Source organism: Ruditapes philippinarum, unplaced genomic scaffold (assembly GCF_026571515.1).
Source record: "Ruditapes philippinarum isolate M1 unplaced genomic scaffold, ASM2657151v2 ctg1917_1_1_1_1, whole genome shotgun sequence".
NCBI classification, from domain to species: Eukaryota; Metazoa; Mollusca; class Bivalvia; order Venerida; family Veneridae; genus Ruditapes; species Ruditapes philippinarum.
The window spans coordinates 57,449-74,385 of record NW_026857493.1 but is presented as its reverse complement, the minus strand read 5'-3'; the positions used below and the strand labels follow the sequence as shown (position 1 = coordinate 74,385).

Here is a 16,937-nt window from a genome sequence, read left to right as displayed (position 1 = left end):
ACTTGTGCATACCTTTTACAAAATTAATGTTCAACGTATAAACTAACAAAGCATGACTACCTTGATGAAATATTTTACAACTATTGTTTTGCCTTTACACATCAAAGCGGTAGTAATTTATTTTATTGCTAATTTATAACTGTCGTGATTTTAATCAAATTTATACGCCTAAGGTGTTCAAAATACTGATCGAATGAACTGGAGTGTTTTAGCTCCAGTAAGATTTACCATGATTTTGTAGTTGAGAATTTTTAAATTTTGCCCATTTTCTATTCGTGGTTTAATGCAAATTATAAGCAGTTTGTGAATCATTAACCTGCGGCCAGTAAACATAGTGAAACCTAACAGTTTATTCTGAATCAGATTTGACAAGTTGTCTTCCAATGACAACCATTCTGTGTCTGATGTTAAGTTGCTTGATGATGAAGGTGATGATGATGATGATGATGATGATTAAGATAATTATAAATTGATGATAATGATGAAGAAGACATTGTTGTTAGTGGCAATGATGTTGTTGAACATTGATAATGTTGTTGTTGATGTTGTTGATGACGTTAATGATGAGGATGATAAATATTTAATAGACTTATAAAAAAGTTGAAATATTGTAATATGCTTTATTTTGTAATAACCATGAAATGTTTTACGAAAGCATTTGAAAAAATGTGATATCTTCCATATGCTTGACATTGTCATACATATCTTACCATATATATATGTTCAACATCATCTTGACCAAGCTTTTCCCTGACCGTAAGTAGATTTGGTTAAATATATAACTGTAAATTAGTAATAGCAGAGACATACATACATCTACATCTCTGGTAATAGTGAGGTCATATTTGTCTCGTGCTGCACATATAACTTCAGTGGAAATAGGCGTCAACCATCCGCTCTATAGAAGAAATTAATATCAAATATGAAAAAATGCAAACAAACAACAACACGCCCCCTCCCCTCCCCCAATAACAACAACAACAACAACAACAACAACAACAACAACAACAAAAATCCCGACATTTTCGACGTAAAATTGATTGATAGTCAAAGCAAACCCAATCACTCCCTCGAAACTGCGCTGACGCAGGCATTGCCCGCAAAAATTCTTACCCTTACCGAGAAATATGCATATTTGATTGGAAATAACCATACATTTTATAAGAAAGAGTCATTTTAACACATGTTCCCCCACATTTAAAAGGTTGTACATACTTTCGTCTGATTCGTATCAATATGATGATTCCCTAAGGGAAATAACAATGACTTTGATTTGACTTTAAACAATGATCACATATTTTATATTATAACATTAATAGTTAGTGTGCAGGAAAATTCATTTGGATGTGCAAATTGTAACGTTTGTATGATAAATAATCTTTGAAGTTTTCAATATTTCGAAAGGATGAGGGAGTCAGTTGCCGGGTTGTTATATAACTAGTGTTCATATGAAGAAGTTGAGAGAAAACTGATTAATTGATCAACCTAAATGAGTGTCTGAATTTCAAGTTTTTCAAATGAAAGTTACCTGAATAAGACACATCTGTGAATTCATTTAATACGGAATTATCTGTGACGTTATCGACAACATCACACACAAAAGATTTTCGACGTTTAATATGTTACGTCATTGATAACGGCATACGTCGATAACAAAATCAGTTTTATAAATGGATATAACAACCGATTACGGATAAACTTGCGAGACTTTCAAAAGCTTTTTAAGCGATGTATAGTTTGAAACCTACTTGAAAAAGGACTATCATGTTATTTTACTTACATTATTTGTACAGAATATTTCTTATAACTTGTTTGGTGTGGTTAAGTTGTGTCTCTTTCTCAGCGGTGTTAGCATTCCCGAGACCAGTAAGCAAACATTTTCCGGAGCAAAACTTGGTTGGTATTTTATGTCTATGAAAGCCGTGACTAATCAGCATTAAATTTTGTTGGTTCTTAAATGACAATCAATCAATCAATCAATCAATCAATCAATCAATCAATCAATCAATCAATCAAACAAACAAACAAACAAACAAACAAACAAACAAACAATCAATAATTATTGACCGATAAGGTGCCTTTTCCATATTATGTCAATACATTATTTTCTTACACTACTTTTTTCAAAATATCCGTTGAATAAAACTATTTACCCCAGCACATTTGCTAAAATTTGTGATTAAAGCAAACAAATCTTATATTTAAGATTTAATGGATACACCATTTTCGGACTATATTCTGGTCTCATGTATTCAAATATTGCGGTCTGTCTTATATAGAGCATGAAAGGCAACCTTTTGCTTGGGTTGTTGTCTGAAAAGATTTTGGAGTCGTTTTAACGACGGTCCCTTTGCTTGACGGTATTTCTTCCTTTTTGTTAAGTACTAGAGTATATCATAGTGTCTTTATTTCAGCCGGAACCTTCACGTTTGAGAGATGGCCAATCTTTCTGGGAAAAGCTTTTCGTCATGAGACTACTGAATTTAATTGAAAGGCAATCCATGGCAAATGAAGGGATTTCTACCGTGAGTATAACTAAGATGATTTTGATAGTTAAAGCAGGAACAGAAATTTGTATCTCGACCATATTTTCTGGACGGATACATACATGTACACAAGTACGGTAATCTGTTTTTTAATCAACTTTTAATTTGTCGGCGAGTATTGTAAAACAGTTTTTACATAATTTAGCACCAAGCAGTTGCCAAACATTACAAGATTTATCTTTGCTCGTAATTTTCATAGATAATAAAATTAATGCGTCTGATATTTTCTCATGCCAAACATAATCAATCTAAAAGTGTGCTGTGTTTTTCTTTCAAGTTTACGACAGAAATAAACTATAAAGGCATGCAGGCAAAAATAAAAAAGTCCGTATTAGAACTAACTGTTTTTTAGCATGCTCTGGGTAAATATAAAACATTGGTTTTGTTTCTGACATCAATAAGAAACTATGTACACAAAGTTCGTTGTTTCCAGTATTTAAGTAATGCTATAATAAAATATTTATATATGTACATGTATAATTTAAAGGGACTTGAAGCAGCACGCCTTCAGAGCTAATTTTCATTAAAGACATGTATTTAAAACTAAGATATTACGATGAAAACAAAGAAAGTAGTTTACACATTGCAAACGGCACTTACAATCCACACATATTACCAAAAAGGAGGTCAAAATATGCAAAAAAGCCCTTTAGCGTTAGTCACGAAATAGATATACAGGATGTATGGTGATAAATACTACAAAAATCAGTCACGAATCGCACATAACATGTAAATGGTTACTTGAATCTTGACTCATTTTACTTTTCAAAATATCTTTATGTACATTTTTTTCAAGTTTGATTTTCTTGAAATCTTGGCTCATCTAGAGACTTGCAACTTTAATTATCCAATATCTATAGAAAGTAAATACGATACGAAATCAAGAATCGTTCGTTATTAAAAGAAGCAAGGTGACCAGAAAATAACCTTATTTTAATAGGCGTGATAACATCAATGTCTTGTCAAGATGAAATGCAAATAATTTGAAACAGAAATACTATTTTGTAAAATTAGTCATTTGTTTGCCGTTAGCGTGGGCATTTTACTAGTAGAATTTTGTTAACTCCAAAAAACGAATTCATATTTTAAATAGTGCTAGAAATATATAAGTACATTTTAAAGAAAGTTACCATTAATGTATTTTGAAGTTTATAAATTGTCGTCGCGTGGCAGTACTAGATTTACAGCTTTACCCCGGCCTCTATATTATAAAAACTTTATTTCTGTGTTTTTATCGAATCTCATAGTTTCATTTGTCAGACACTAGTTAAATTATTCTGTTTTACAAATAAACTGCGAAGGTCCTTTAAATTGAATTTATGAATGTTAAATGTTAAGCCTCCAAAATGATAATATTTTGAATTTGCAAAATATTTACATTTTTGGTGTTCAGATTCAGTTTCCAAAAAGTAACTCTTTAGCTTATGACCCGAACCATCTTTTTCTTCTGTTACTTTTTGAAACATTTTGCCTTTTTCAATAACAAATAATTTTACATTCAGAGCTACTTTTATTTCTTGCGGTAACAAGCATCTAACATACTCTAAAACCAATATTTTATTGCCATATAAAGTTCATGTTTGCCCTCTCCAAAGATGTTAAACTTTATTCGTATCTGAGGCATAATGTGCCTTTAAATAAGAATAAGTGATCCAACAGGATAACAAAATATTAACAAAACTGAAATTTGTGGCGAAAATCATGTTTATAAAATTATTAAAAGGCACACCTCTAAGTTTTTTTTCTCACATGATGGATAGGATCCCCCCCGGGATTTTATATAATTTGGTGTGGGTCTATAACAAAAACTGATGATCATTCGTGTCAATCTTTTTTTTTTCTTCAGAATTTTGCAAAAAGACTTCAAAATGAAAAGCATTAAGCTTTTGGTTAAGAATTGTACTAGATATCGATTTTTCATTTTCAATTCAAAATATATTTATTACTTATCTGTTACAATTTTGTTTTGCTTTATGTGCCCTTGTTGCTTATGTAAGGATTCAAATTTTATCTCTTGAAGTATTTGGACCACATTGGTGTTCCTTTAACAAATACTTGTTTTTATATTTCAGAGCGCTCATTGGGTCAGGGACTACGTATTTGAGGGAGATATCATTCTAAAAAAAGATCAAGCAGAACAAATTTTATACTTTAATAAACAGCGGAAGAAAAGAAAACTTGACGCTCAAGTAATGTCGACACCGTCAATAAAAAAGTGGCCACTACCAATTAATTATATATTTGACGGAAAACACAGTAAGAATTTTACCTCTTTTATAAATACTATTATATTAAAGTCTTAAATTATTCTTTTTTTCCAATTGATATATGTTTTAAAACCATTTATTTTATATGCAACAAGTTCAATCAAATCAACATGTGTTTCACTGAATCTAATTAGGATTTCTTTACATACGAATTGACCAGTCGCACGAATTTGACAAGTCGCACAATTCATAACTATTCCATGAATAAGACCAATCAAAATCGTTTCTATATGTTACAATCTATTTTTTAGAATAAATGTTAGTTTAAATGCACCAATCAAATGATTTTTTATGTGATGACATTCTATGTTCAGCAGTTACGTTGTTTTTGTTTCAGCACAGGAACAGAGAAAAAAGATTCGTATTGGAATAAAACATTGGGAAGAAAACACATGCATTACATTCACTAATATTGTTAACTCGACTGTAAAAAGTATTAAATTCATCAATGATTCTGGGTAAGTTTTTATTTCTATATTTAACTAAAATCCTTATTTTTGTCCTTCATTGCATGCATTTTCCTCTAAATTAGACAGTTTATTTTGTTTTACAATGATAACTGATGTATTGTTGTACATTTCTGAAACAAGAAATATATGAGGCATTGAAATAAAAATTGTAAGTTAATATTCTAAGTTAATGCCATTGTTGTAGTGTCTTTATATGTAGATTTTTACTGTAGTTTTTAGCCCATTTTAAATATAGAAATACTGAAATAACCAACTTCATTTGTTGTGATAGATAAACATAATTATATCTTTTAAAGAACTGTCAATATCTCATGTCACATATGTTTGGATTTTAGATGCTACTCCTTTGTGGGCAATAGCCATGGGATACACGAGCAGACTATCTCCATAAGTCAACAGTGCACGAGAGTAAGTTGATATCATTGAAATAAAAATAGATAATATATAATAAGATAGAATATAAGAAATATAAATATATAAATTTACATAGATTTAGTCTTTCATTTTCAAATAAAATTACAGACTCATCATCACTAAATTTAAATAAAGTTTTGTAATTTACAGAGCAATTAGAACTAGTATCTTACATTTTTGAAGTAGATTATTTAAAGGGTTTATCAAACTTATTTTCTATTCTTTTTACCTATTTGCCAGACTTGTCCTTGATATAGGCAAGTTAAGAGGCAGGACAGAACGTGCAGTTCGTTCAAGCGAACGGAATGGTGGCAAGCTTGGTTTTTGTATGTGCTCAAGGAAAGGAATGTGTTGAGTTAAAAAGAAGACTTAACAAAACATTATTCTTGTTTCTCATTTTATAGAAAGGCATCGTTGCTCACGAAATCGGACATGCTCTGGGATTCTGGCACGAGCATGCACGTGCTGATCGTGATGATTTTCTGTCAGTTATTAGAGAAAATATCACAGACGGTAGACATACTTACTCATTCTTTAATATCGTGATTGATACTTTACTATTTCATTTACTTTCTTTGATAAAACAGTTAACTTTGTTCTGAAAAAATAATTAAAAAAGATTAACAGACCACAGATTGGCGTGTTCGGTCCTGATCACAGTAGATATTTATTCATTAATATCAAGGTGTTAACATTAACTTAACAACTTATTGTAGCTGGTTGAGCTTTAAGAATAAACAAATGATTGATTATGCATGCATTGCTATAGCAGCCATGTTTTATAATAACCTATATTCTATGTTTTATTTTGCCAGGGCAGTATCATAATTTTGAGAAAGTGTCATGGGAAATAATCAACAATTTAGAAGTGCCATATGATTTAGGTTCTGTCATGCATTATAATGGAATGGTATGTGTAATTTATATAAAAACATATTAGATTTTAGTAGTAATAATACAGTTACCTGCTTAGGGTGTGCGGACTAATCTTATTCTGTAAAAGTCGCATATATAATGTAGAATCAGTTGTCAACAGCAGGGTAAAGAGTATACTGTAGAGTGATAAATGATAACCAGTCTACGCTGCAAAGCTATATTGGGCTGTAATAGACTGGTATATATTTAATAGTTAGTCAGGTATTGCTTTACAACCGTAACACTGAGTTCCAGGTCTCATGTTTCATTTCATACTGTATGTGTAATATGCTGATAAAGTCTTTGATAAAATCCTCGCCATACTATAGAATTTTGTGACATTCCAGCTTCTATATGCTAAATGAACTCCACAAATGATTTTATATTTCAACTGCTTTTTTGTGTCCTTTTTATAGCTTCCAAAGAGTTAATCATTGGCTTTAAACATCTTTTGCTTCTGTTGCCTTTTGGCAATGCGTACAATTATAGTGATTAAGTATTATGTATGGAAGTCAAAACTACGTACGCTGTTTACATATAAATACTTTTACGAGATAAAATGTCACATACAGCAATTCTTTCTTCCAGTGATATGCTTCTGAAACGTAATATAAATTTCCTTTTTCTATTGACATGAAGTTTTATTCGCTTCTGAAGCATAGATTATATAAATTACTTTTTTTATATATTTATAGATTCTTTGTATTCCTTTTTTTTAAATTTTACAGCAATTTAGTAAGGGACGTAAAATCACAATGCGAACTCACAATCGACTTCATCAAAATACAATAGGTCAGCGAGAGGAGTTGTCTTTCTTTGATATTAAACTGGCCAACAAGGCGTATTGCAATGGTAAGATTTAGCATTTGACATCAACGCTTATTGCACTTTCGTGTATGATTTCTTTTTCAAAACACATTTGTTTTGATAAAATTGAAAAACATAATTAATATGCAATTATATACTCGTGGATGGTTTTCACATAATATGTATTACCCCCTCTGACTGAAATTCCTTGATAAGCTAGATCATATTTACCTTATGTATATTAACAGAAATTGATAACCTACGAGTAAATCAGTTTTTTTTCCTTTTCAATCCTTACTGTTTTTGTCAGTTATAATAAATAGAATATTGGTTCCCAAAATGACTGCCATTGAGGCATGTGATGTAAATATTGTGTAATTCGAGAACTAGTGATAATTATATATGATCTCAAGAAGATACCATAGAGATAATGAATAAAATATTTAAAATCATATATCTTTATCAGATGTTTGTGATCCAAATGAATTAAAAGGAAGATGTTTACACGACGGGTACCAGGACCCTAAAAACTGCAGCAGATGCCGGTGTCCAGACGGTCTAGGTGGCGACTTCTGTGACCAAGCGGCACCTTCAAGTCGTAAGTAGGCCATACTGTTTCCATAGTAACACAATTTTCAGCGCAAATATTATAAAAAATAATATGTATTTAGCTGCTACGTTAAATCCTAACTTATTAGTAAGGATTTGTAGCTATATAGGAAGGTGTTCCAGATGTAAAACTGACATTACAGAGAAACTGAGTGGATCAACACTAGTCAAGCAACAATGACAGCGTTATTCTATGAAAACAATTAAATAAGGACCAAATAAAACTATTTAAAAAAAAACTCGTTTGTTTTTGTTTACACTCTGAACTTATTGCTCTAGATCCTTATAATAGTATACAAGTCAATTAGGTCACATAATTAGGAAAACATCATGCGCAGTTGTCAATTTCTTTTCTTTTCAACTACCTGCAATTTACACCTAGCTTTATTAAAATAAAACAATTTTGAGAAGGGACAACATTTATTTTACTGGGTAAATCTTATTTCAGATGAATGTGGAGGACATATACACCTCACTGCATCTTCATTACACACTATTACCTCCCCGGGATACCCTGACTTTTACCAAGGAGGATTACAGTGTTCTTGGTTAATTCAGGTATGTAACTTCAATTTACGGTGTTTCCTTAAGGCATCGGCGGCCCTTCACTTAAGGCCATCGTTTCTTTGTATCGGCGGCCCCTACATGAACCTAAAGAGCGACTAGACGATATGTCGAAGTGACCATCGATGATGTCGCTGATATTTCTTATCACATTTGATGTTGAAGAGTCAATGAAAGTTAAGTCGATAGACACAGACATTGGCACCATGAAATATTTAAACATATTTAACATAAAATGTTTTTGCTTACTATGTTATTATTTATTCATCAAAGATCTTTGTTTCTGTTATATATTATCAAGTAGATATTTTATCACTTCAAATTCAAACTAAAGTATTCAATTTTATTATTCATTAGTTTTTTTTTGTTTCTCAGTCACCAAATGGAACTGCTGTTAACATACAGTTTGAAAGACCGTTCATGCAGAGTCAGTTCTGTGATAATTTACAGCCATACTTGCCGTGTGAAGATTTTGTAGAGGTTCGCTTTACAGATAGCCTCGGTATAACAGGTATGTTCGATAAAACAAATTTGTTTGATATAACATGTATGTTCAGGATAACAGGTGTATTTGGTATGACAAGTACATGTATGTTAGATTTTACATGCATTTTCGGTATAAGTATGTTCTGTATAACAATTAAAGTATGTACATGTATGTCCATTATATAAGAGATCATATAGGTTCGGTATAACAGGTATAACAGGTATGTTCAGTATAACAGGTATGGTCAATTTAAACGGTATTTTCAGAGCAACTATGTTGATATAACAAGTACGTTTAGTTCAGTATATAAGATATGTTCAGTATAACATGTATGTAAGTAAACCGGTTCAGTAACAAACCATCAGTTATATCAGTACAATTAGTTTATTCACTTTAATTTACCTACCGGCTCCTTTGTTAAAAGCGGTCTAGTAAATCACTTACCGACCGGTTAACAGGTCTGCAAATAGATGCCGACCGGTTATTGTTCTATTGTTCTATATACAATAGAAAATATGTGAAGTCGAGAAACTCGTGCATTACAGTACACAATATTCACCGTAAAATAACGCTGAATTGTGGGGGAGGGGGGATAATGACCACTTTGAATAGAAAAAAGGGTCAATATATATTTTAAAGATTAATCGAAATAAATTAGCGCATACGGCTGTAAGTACCCTCATAACTTATATTCCAGATTATTTGTGAGAAAAACGAACTGGCTACTGTTCTGGCGTTGAAGTTTTGGGTTTCGCCGGTATTAATGAGTATAACAACGCACATTAAGCCTTTCTTTAAAGTTTGCTTTTCGGTATACATCACACATTTGCCGAACTATATAGCTTCATAAGATACTAGTTTTCGGTATTTATTTCCACAACTATGTCTGAATTTGCACAATCCTGCATTATTTTAACAATTCTGCTTTATGGGATATATACGACGATTATATTATTGGTGTATATCGAATCAAATACAACTTCTGCATCTTTCTTTGCAGAAATATTACTTTCAGTGAGAGTATAGTTCATCTTAAGTATAAGACCGTTTTTCTCATTTTCCCAGTTATTTTTACATTACAATTTGGATTTTGTATACCAGTACCAAGAATACGACTTGCCTTTCCATTCTAGACCGCGTGCTTACATGGGGTCTTATAACGGATAATGCTAATTAAGAATACACGGAAAGAAAATTCTTCCAAACATGCATGGATGAAATTCTAAGAACATTTAAAATCAGCCATCATAAAAAACAACAACAACAAAACCCAACTTACATAACGGTGTAACTACATGTATTACTAATATTTATTCATAGAACCCCGTCTTTTACTTTCCTTTGAAAAAATCGTATATTTTAATTATATAAGAAATAGCCTGATCATCTATTTACCATGAAATTCATTATATATAAAGATAAAGTGTTCCGTTTTTGTTTTTGTATTTTCTGATCGCAAAATCAGTAAATACATAGCTAACATCCACGGTCTAACACAAAATTTCCTCACAGACCTAACAACGCAAAGTAGTTCTCACTCAAAACTGCTTAAAAACCAGCAATTTAAAGAAATAATAATTTTTAATGTAGGCATTGAACGAATTACAGTGCATTAAAAGTTTACATTAGTCAATTGAAATATGAGGTTACAATCACAAATTTCGCGGATAAATTTCTTTTTTACCCAATGAAAAATGTTCCACTATTTCCGTAAAGCTTAATCAATGAAAATGCTATTTTTAGCTATGTCGATTACCGAATACTCCAGAGCGTAGAACACAAATAAATCTGACTGTCGAGTAATGGAATATATACATGTCGGACTGTTTTGGCGAGAAGATTTTCGCTAAATTATTTTCATCAGTGTTTAACAACAGGTTTATCGTGAACAAAATACCTCGAAATAAATAAGGATTACAAATACGAAATGAAAATTCTCAATTTTAGAATTACAATATATTTGTTTTTATTCACGCTACATACGTATTACTTCACTGTGGTGCAGAGGTAGCGCGCTCGTTTAAGGTGTGAGAGGCCTGAGGTTAAAATCCTTGTCGAGGCAACATTTTTTTGAAGTGGCTTTTTAAGGAAGTTGCCACGATATGCAAGGATAAAGTGTGGCTGTAATAAAAAAATGAAAAATGATTTTTGATGCAACTCTAAGCATGCAAAATTCCATATGTATCAATCACAAACTGCATGTTAAACGCAGTCCCTGCGTAAGATGAATAATAGTATATAAAAATAAACTTATACAGGAAAGATCAGAAAATACCACAGAGCATACAGCCCTTTGATTATGATTAGAAAACATTTTTTATCTTCCTCAGTATTTGTTTATATTATTAATATGTTATGTATTCATATATCAAAATAATGATCTTACCTTTCCCTACTCGACAAGTTCTGTTTTCATTTTCTGTGACTCAACTCAACAAGTACATTACCTAATGAAACCCCACGAAAATCACGAGAATATTCAAATAACACCTGATTTGTGAACGAATGAATTACAAGAGCGTAGCGGATGGTATCTTGGCTCTTAAACATGATAAAGTACATAAGTAATATGTTTCTTGTGAGTAATATGAATAAATACTGAGCTAAAAACTGATGTATGGATAGAAAAACAAAAGAGCATGTAGGTAAGATAGTTACCGCACTCGGAATAGGTCTGCATAGTATTTACAGACCCGGTGGCCTTTTAAAAACCTCGATCGCTACGCTCTCTCGGTCTTCAAATCGCCACCCGGGTCTGTAAATACTATGCAGACCTATTCCTCGTACGGTAACTATTACTTATGACCTTTTTTCAATATGATAATAAAATAAGTTCTTAGAAAATCAAGTACCATTTGAGCATGTAAATTCTAGTGGTAAACCAAATCTTTCTATTTCGACTTCATCGGCAAATCAAGTAAAATACCATTTTTACTGTTTGCATTGTTTAAATACTGTAGCTGATAAATTCACTGGAAGTTAAGTTGTAAATAGACAGCACAACTGGCTCTAAACGATCTGTTTACTCTTAGAGCCTCTTGTGAAAATTTCAGAAATTTCTTAAACAATGCCAGTGAAAATAATTACATGTACTTGTATTCTTTCTTTATTTCAGGCGGCCGATTTTGTTGTAATGATGGTATTCAAAGTGCAACTCTGGACAGACCAATAGTAACACATACAAATCATGCTTTGATTCTTTTCAAAACCTACGCACACGGAAGTGCTGGGTTTAAAGCGCACATATCAATTGGTACTTTGTTTACTCTTCACTTGAAAAATATTTTTCAAAATAAGTTAAAAATATGTTAATAGGTTTGCGTTTGTCTATAAACTCTTGTCTTGAATTATTTAAGAAAAGATTATGCTTTTCTTTACTGATATCTATAAAGAATAGAACAGAGCATGTTTTATTTATTTAAAAATTAAACCAAAACATTACATGTTCAATGAATACAATCACCATGTCAATGTTAAGTAACAAATATTCAGTGTTCACATATTAGCCACTAAATCATAAATAACATACATGAAAGAATATGAAGTTACTGCAAAGTGTACTTACACATATAATACATATATACATATAGTTAATAGTGCATATTGGCTTGCATAAACGAAACAAGTACATACATAGAATATTTGATATTTTTTCTACGGTATTCTAATAGTATTTTAAAGGGCGTGCGTAGCCAAGTATTTAAGGTTGTTGGACTTTCGTTTTATTTGTTTGGGTCGTCATTTTATGCACTCATTTTTTTCAAATTGTTTAAGTCAAATAAACATTGAATTGAATATCAGTGTTGCTATTAATCTTATAGCCAATTTACTACAATTAAAACGCTGGAAAGCATTGGTGGCACTATACAAAAACAAATTGGTTTATAATCTCACCTTTCTGACATTCTGAGAACCAAACAAATTCAGCGCCTTCTGTGCTTTGATTATTTTAATGCGAGGAAGCTATCTAGCTTACTACGGGAACGTCGGTGTTTCTACTCAGGTGCCCGTCTATGCCTGAAATAATAAACGGAGGGGCTCCAACAGTAAAGCAGGAAGTTCGTTATGACCCGTACAGTTTGGTGCGAAGTTAGACCAACTAATTCTACTATTATAAGCATTAAGAAAGTGTGCTCTTTAGTGTATTGGAAATTTATCCCTCTGACATAGAACAAAAAAATTATCTCAGCATCTAGCTTTAGAGCTTTGGTACGTAAATATATTTTGACTCGTGCGACGTAACCCCCCTTATCCCCTTCTCCCCCATAAAAATAATAAAAAATAAAGGTGTTCAAACAGTATTCTTCGATGGTGAAATTGTTATGACAGAAACAAAAAGTTAAAGCTCCACCCAAATTCCCATTATCCATTTGTGAACATACATGTATTGAAAAAAAAATATTTAAAAAAAAATTGAACAACAAATCTTTATTGTTTCCAATTAAGTGTGGACATTCAAACTTTTTAACATTTTCATTCATAACTTAATGCTTAACATTAACACACTTGGAAATGTTGTATGTATTTATAAAATATGTACATTTTTTTCAGAAAGTTGTGGTGGTTGCCTGAACAATGTGACAGATGGGCAGGTCCCGTGTAAACGGAAGGAAACAAAAGACTGTTATCAAACTTGGTATAAACGAACAAAATTAAATGGTTGCGGCATCCAGTTCTGGGGTTGTTACACTCCGTACATGTAAGTTACTCTATGCAGATTTATAAAACAAAAACAATATATGTTACGTTAATACATATATATGTACTTACATTCCTGCAAGTATTATTTGTTTGAATTTTATGTTTCAAATATGTCCTAAAATAGACTACACAGAGAATTTTAATATGAAGGGACTGAAATTATTTTTTCGTAATTTTGTACCATTTGATATATAGCTAGACCAATAACAAAATTGAAAAAAATCATTCCGTTTGTCTTATATAACCATTGTGCAAAATGAGCCCAAAAGGAAAAGCGTCTAACACTTTTAACGAAAATTGGACACAAAAAAGTCAAATTAATTCTGAATACATGTATGTTTCTTTATCATCTTTATTATCTTTTCCGGTTTAAATGCCTCAGTTGATTTGTGCTAGAATTTCAAATTGTATATTATTTGAGGTCTTTGGTGCTATTTTTAACCTAAGTGATGAAAAGAAAAACTAATAATCATGTTTGATTTTTGTTTTATATTTTAGAATAAGACCAGTTCGAAGGTTGAGTAAATGTTATTCGGAGGTAGCTTACTGTTGTAAAGGTTATATTCTGTCTCCGGACAAAAACAACTGTACAAGTAAGTGATGTAAAGCATTGTATTTCATCTTTAAACATTTCGTGTAACATCGGCAATTTCTATCATTTTCCGTACATGTGTCTAGATTTGATATCTGAGAATCGATGGATATTCTTAAAGCTATAATGTCAGAGTGGACGATATGTTTCCAAACGAAAAAGTAAATAGATGTATACGTGAATGTATGTGTGAATGAATGAATGAATGAATGGATGGAGAGGAACTATATGGGTTCTTTCTTTTAACCCCCCTTTTCAATTTAATAAAACAATCAAGTCATATAAAATTTGTAAAAAAACAAATACATGGGATTTTAAACTAATGAAGGAATTTTTGATATATTTGGAGTCTTTTTTTTTTAGGAAAAGATATTAAAACTGCCCCGACGTTGATGAACATGGACTGACATTTTTAACATGTACACTAGATATATGGCGTAGTTTATTCTTGTAATGCAGTCCGGATATACTTAGTAACAAATATGCTAACTACCAAGCTTTACCTGACAATGTTCTACCAAACATTGTCCTTTATATCTCAAATATATAAACTGATGTCGTAACTCTATTTGTAGAAGACCCAGAGGCAGTTACAAAGGAAGAAGTGGAGGATGAAGGAAAAAGTGATGACGGAGACACGTCAGACACTGGTATCATCGAAGAAGACCAAGGTATTCCTAATGGTTGGTCAGGATGGACAGACTGGTCTACATGTAATAAAACTTGTGGCGGATGCGGAACACAGTCCAGATCAAGACGGTGTCCGGCAGGTGAAAAGTGTGTGTAAGTGTTTCAGTGTTTGGGCATGGGCCTTATTTGTCAATTTTGTTGGAAGTGATTCATTTGATGACGTTTTCACCGAAAGCTTGGAAAACATGACGGAAAATACATCGATGACCTTTCTTATGTAGTAAATTCTTTTTGATGACTCGTCTGTATTTCATTCCAAATGTTGAACAGAAGTATATGGGAAACTGAAGAAAAGCAATCGAAACTCAACGGTCTATTCGAATAAGGACTATCGTTATATTTTAGGATAACATATATCCAGAAAGCCTACGGGACGTCGATGGTACTACTCAGGTACCCGTTTATGCCTAAAATAATGCAAAGAGTCACCACCAGTAAAGCTGGAAAATCGTCATATGACTTATATTGTGTTGGTGCAACGTAAATATACCCCCCTACACACAAAGATTATAAATGACGGTCTTGGTGTTGCGGTTGTAAAATGGATATACATGTATGTGTTAATAAAACACATACTAACGGTAACACAGTCTTTTTAAGATAAAAATAAATTATTAAACATGATTTGACATCTTGTACATTAATTTTTACCTATATTGGATTTTCAGGGGAGACAACATTGCCACTAAGTCATGTGGAAACAGCACGTGCGCATATGGAAATGTGCAGCAAGCGTGCTCGAGGACTATTACTAAGTCAAGACCTTGTGGTTTTTCGGGCTTTTTCTTTGGAGGATCATCAAAAACTTGTTATTCGTAAGACAGTTTACTTTCTATTAACATGTAATCCAATACAAATGTGTACGAATTTCATCGAAAATTGTTGTTTTCCAACAAAAGTAAAACCTTTTTTATTGGGGAGGGTGTTTTGTCCCCCATTTCCGGTAGTTTTAAATTTTTTGCAGGCACAATTTCTTGCACATTAAAAAAGTCTTCACATTTGTAATGAAATTTATAGTAAATTTGTATACATTTACCGATTTGTAAATCAAACTTTGACAATTTAATGTCAAATTGCCAATACAATGCATTTGTTTTTATATCGTGTAGCGCCCAGTCTGACTTGTTTCTTAATGTGTAGCGTTAGAGAGGAGCTGATTTTAATCAGATTGGTGCAGCACCGTGATTAAAGTACCCGTGGATCGTTTATTTTCACAAAACTTGTGACAGAAGTATATATCTGCTTTGCATGTTTATAAGATTGACCAATCGAATTTTTCGCCCCTTTTGATCAAGATTTTTTCGAGGCCGGGTTGAGACTCGGCCCCCCCTTTTCACTAAAAAAGATCTGGACAGGATCAAGTGACCTGTTTTTTTTCATTTTTTAATTTACTAAAATTGATAAATTTTTGCAGAAAAAAAAAAAAAGGGGTAAATTTTTCAAAATAAAAAAAAGTGCGATTTGCAAAAAAAACCAAACAAATTTGGGTAAAAAAAACAAACAAAAAAAAAATACAAAAAATTTGATGAAAATAAGGATCAATTTAAAGGGTCAGGATAAATTTGGATAACTGTAAAAAGCCCCGTTCTTTCAAAAAAAACAATATTTTTTTTTTTCCTAAAATTCATAAAAAAATTTCTACTGAAGTCCCGTTTTATCAAATTAATATTAGATATTTTAACCCATGAAATAAACGATGAAAAATATTAGAGTTTTTAAATTTGATCCCGATCTGATCCCCTTAAACTTTTTTAAAAAACGGGGCCCCGGGTTAACCAAACGGGGGCCCTACTAATCTATGGGGACATCATGAAAAAACCAAGACGATAAATTTTAAAACTAGATTAATTTTTTAGAGTTTTAACTATAGATGAA

At 31.8% G+C, this 16,937-nt stretch overlaps 1 protein-coding gene across 1 annotated transcript; it reads left to right on the top strand.

Annotated features, from left to right (window-relative positions):
* Window positions 1–1,284: 1,284 nt before the first annotated feature.
* Window positions 1,285–15,881, top strand: LOC132749938 (zinc metalloproteinase dpy-31-like). Its single transcript, XM_060739881.1, has 16 exons — window positions 1,285–1,896; window positions 2,415–2,525; window positions 4,619–4,802; window positions 5,151–5,271; window positions 5,619–5,691; window positions 6,102–6,210; window positions 6,513–6,607; window positions 7,341–7,464; window positions 7,886–8,017; window positions 8,477–8,586; window positions 8,968–9,103; window positions 12,195–12,332; window positions 13,631–13,778; window positions 14,279–14,373; window positions 14,948–15,155; window positions 15,731–15,881. The coding sequence occupies exons 1-16, from the start codon at window positions 1,765–1,767 to the stop codon at window positions 15,879–15,881; spliced, it is 2,067 nt and encodes a 688-aa protein (XP_060595864.1). The 5' UTR covers window positions 1,285–1,764.
* Window positions 15,882–16,937: the final 1,056 nt, after the last annotated feature.

What these genes read in the sequence shown, in the direction of transcription:
- LOC132749938 (XM_060739881.1), top strand. Translation starts at nt 1,765, where the DNA reads ATGTTATTTTACTTACATTATTTGTACAGAATATTTCTTATAACTTGT. An exon ending in CAAATGAAGGGATTTCTACC is followed by an intron (nt 2,526 to 4,618) that starts GTGAGTATAACT and finishes TTTATATTTCAG; the next exon opens with AGCGCTCATTGGGTCAGGGA. An exon ending in TAAGTCAACAGTGCACGAGA is followed by an intron (nt 5,692 to 6,101) that starts GTAAGTTGATAT and finishes CTCATTTTATAG; the next exon opens with AAAGGCATCGTTGCTCACGA.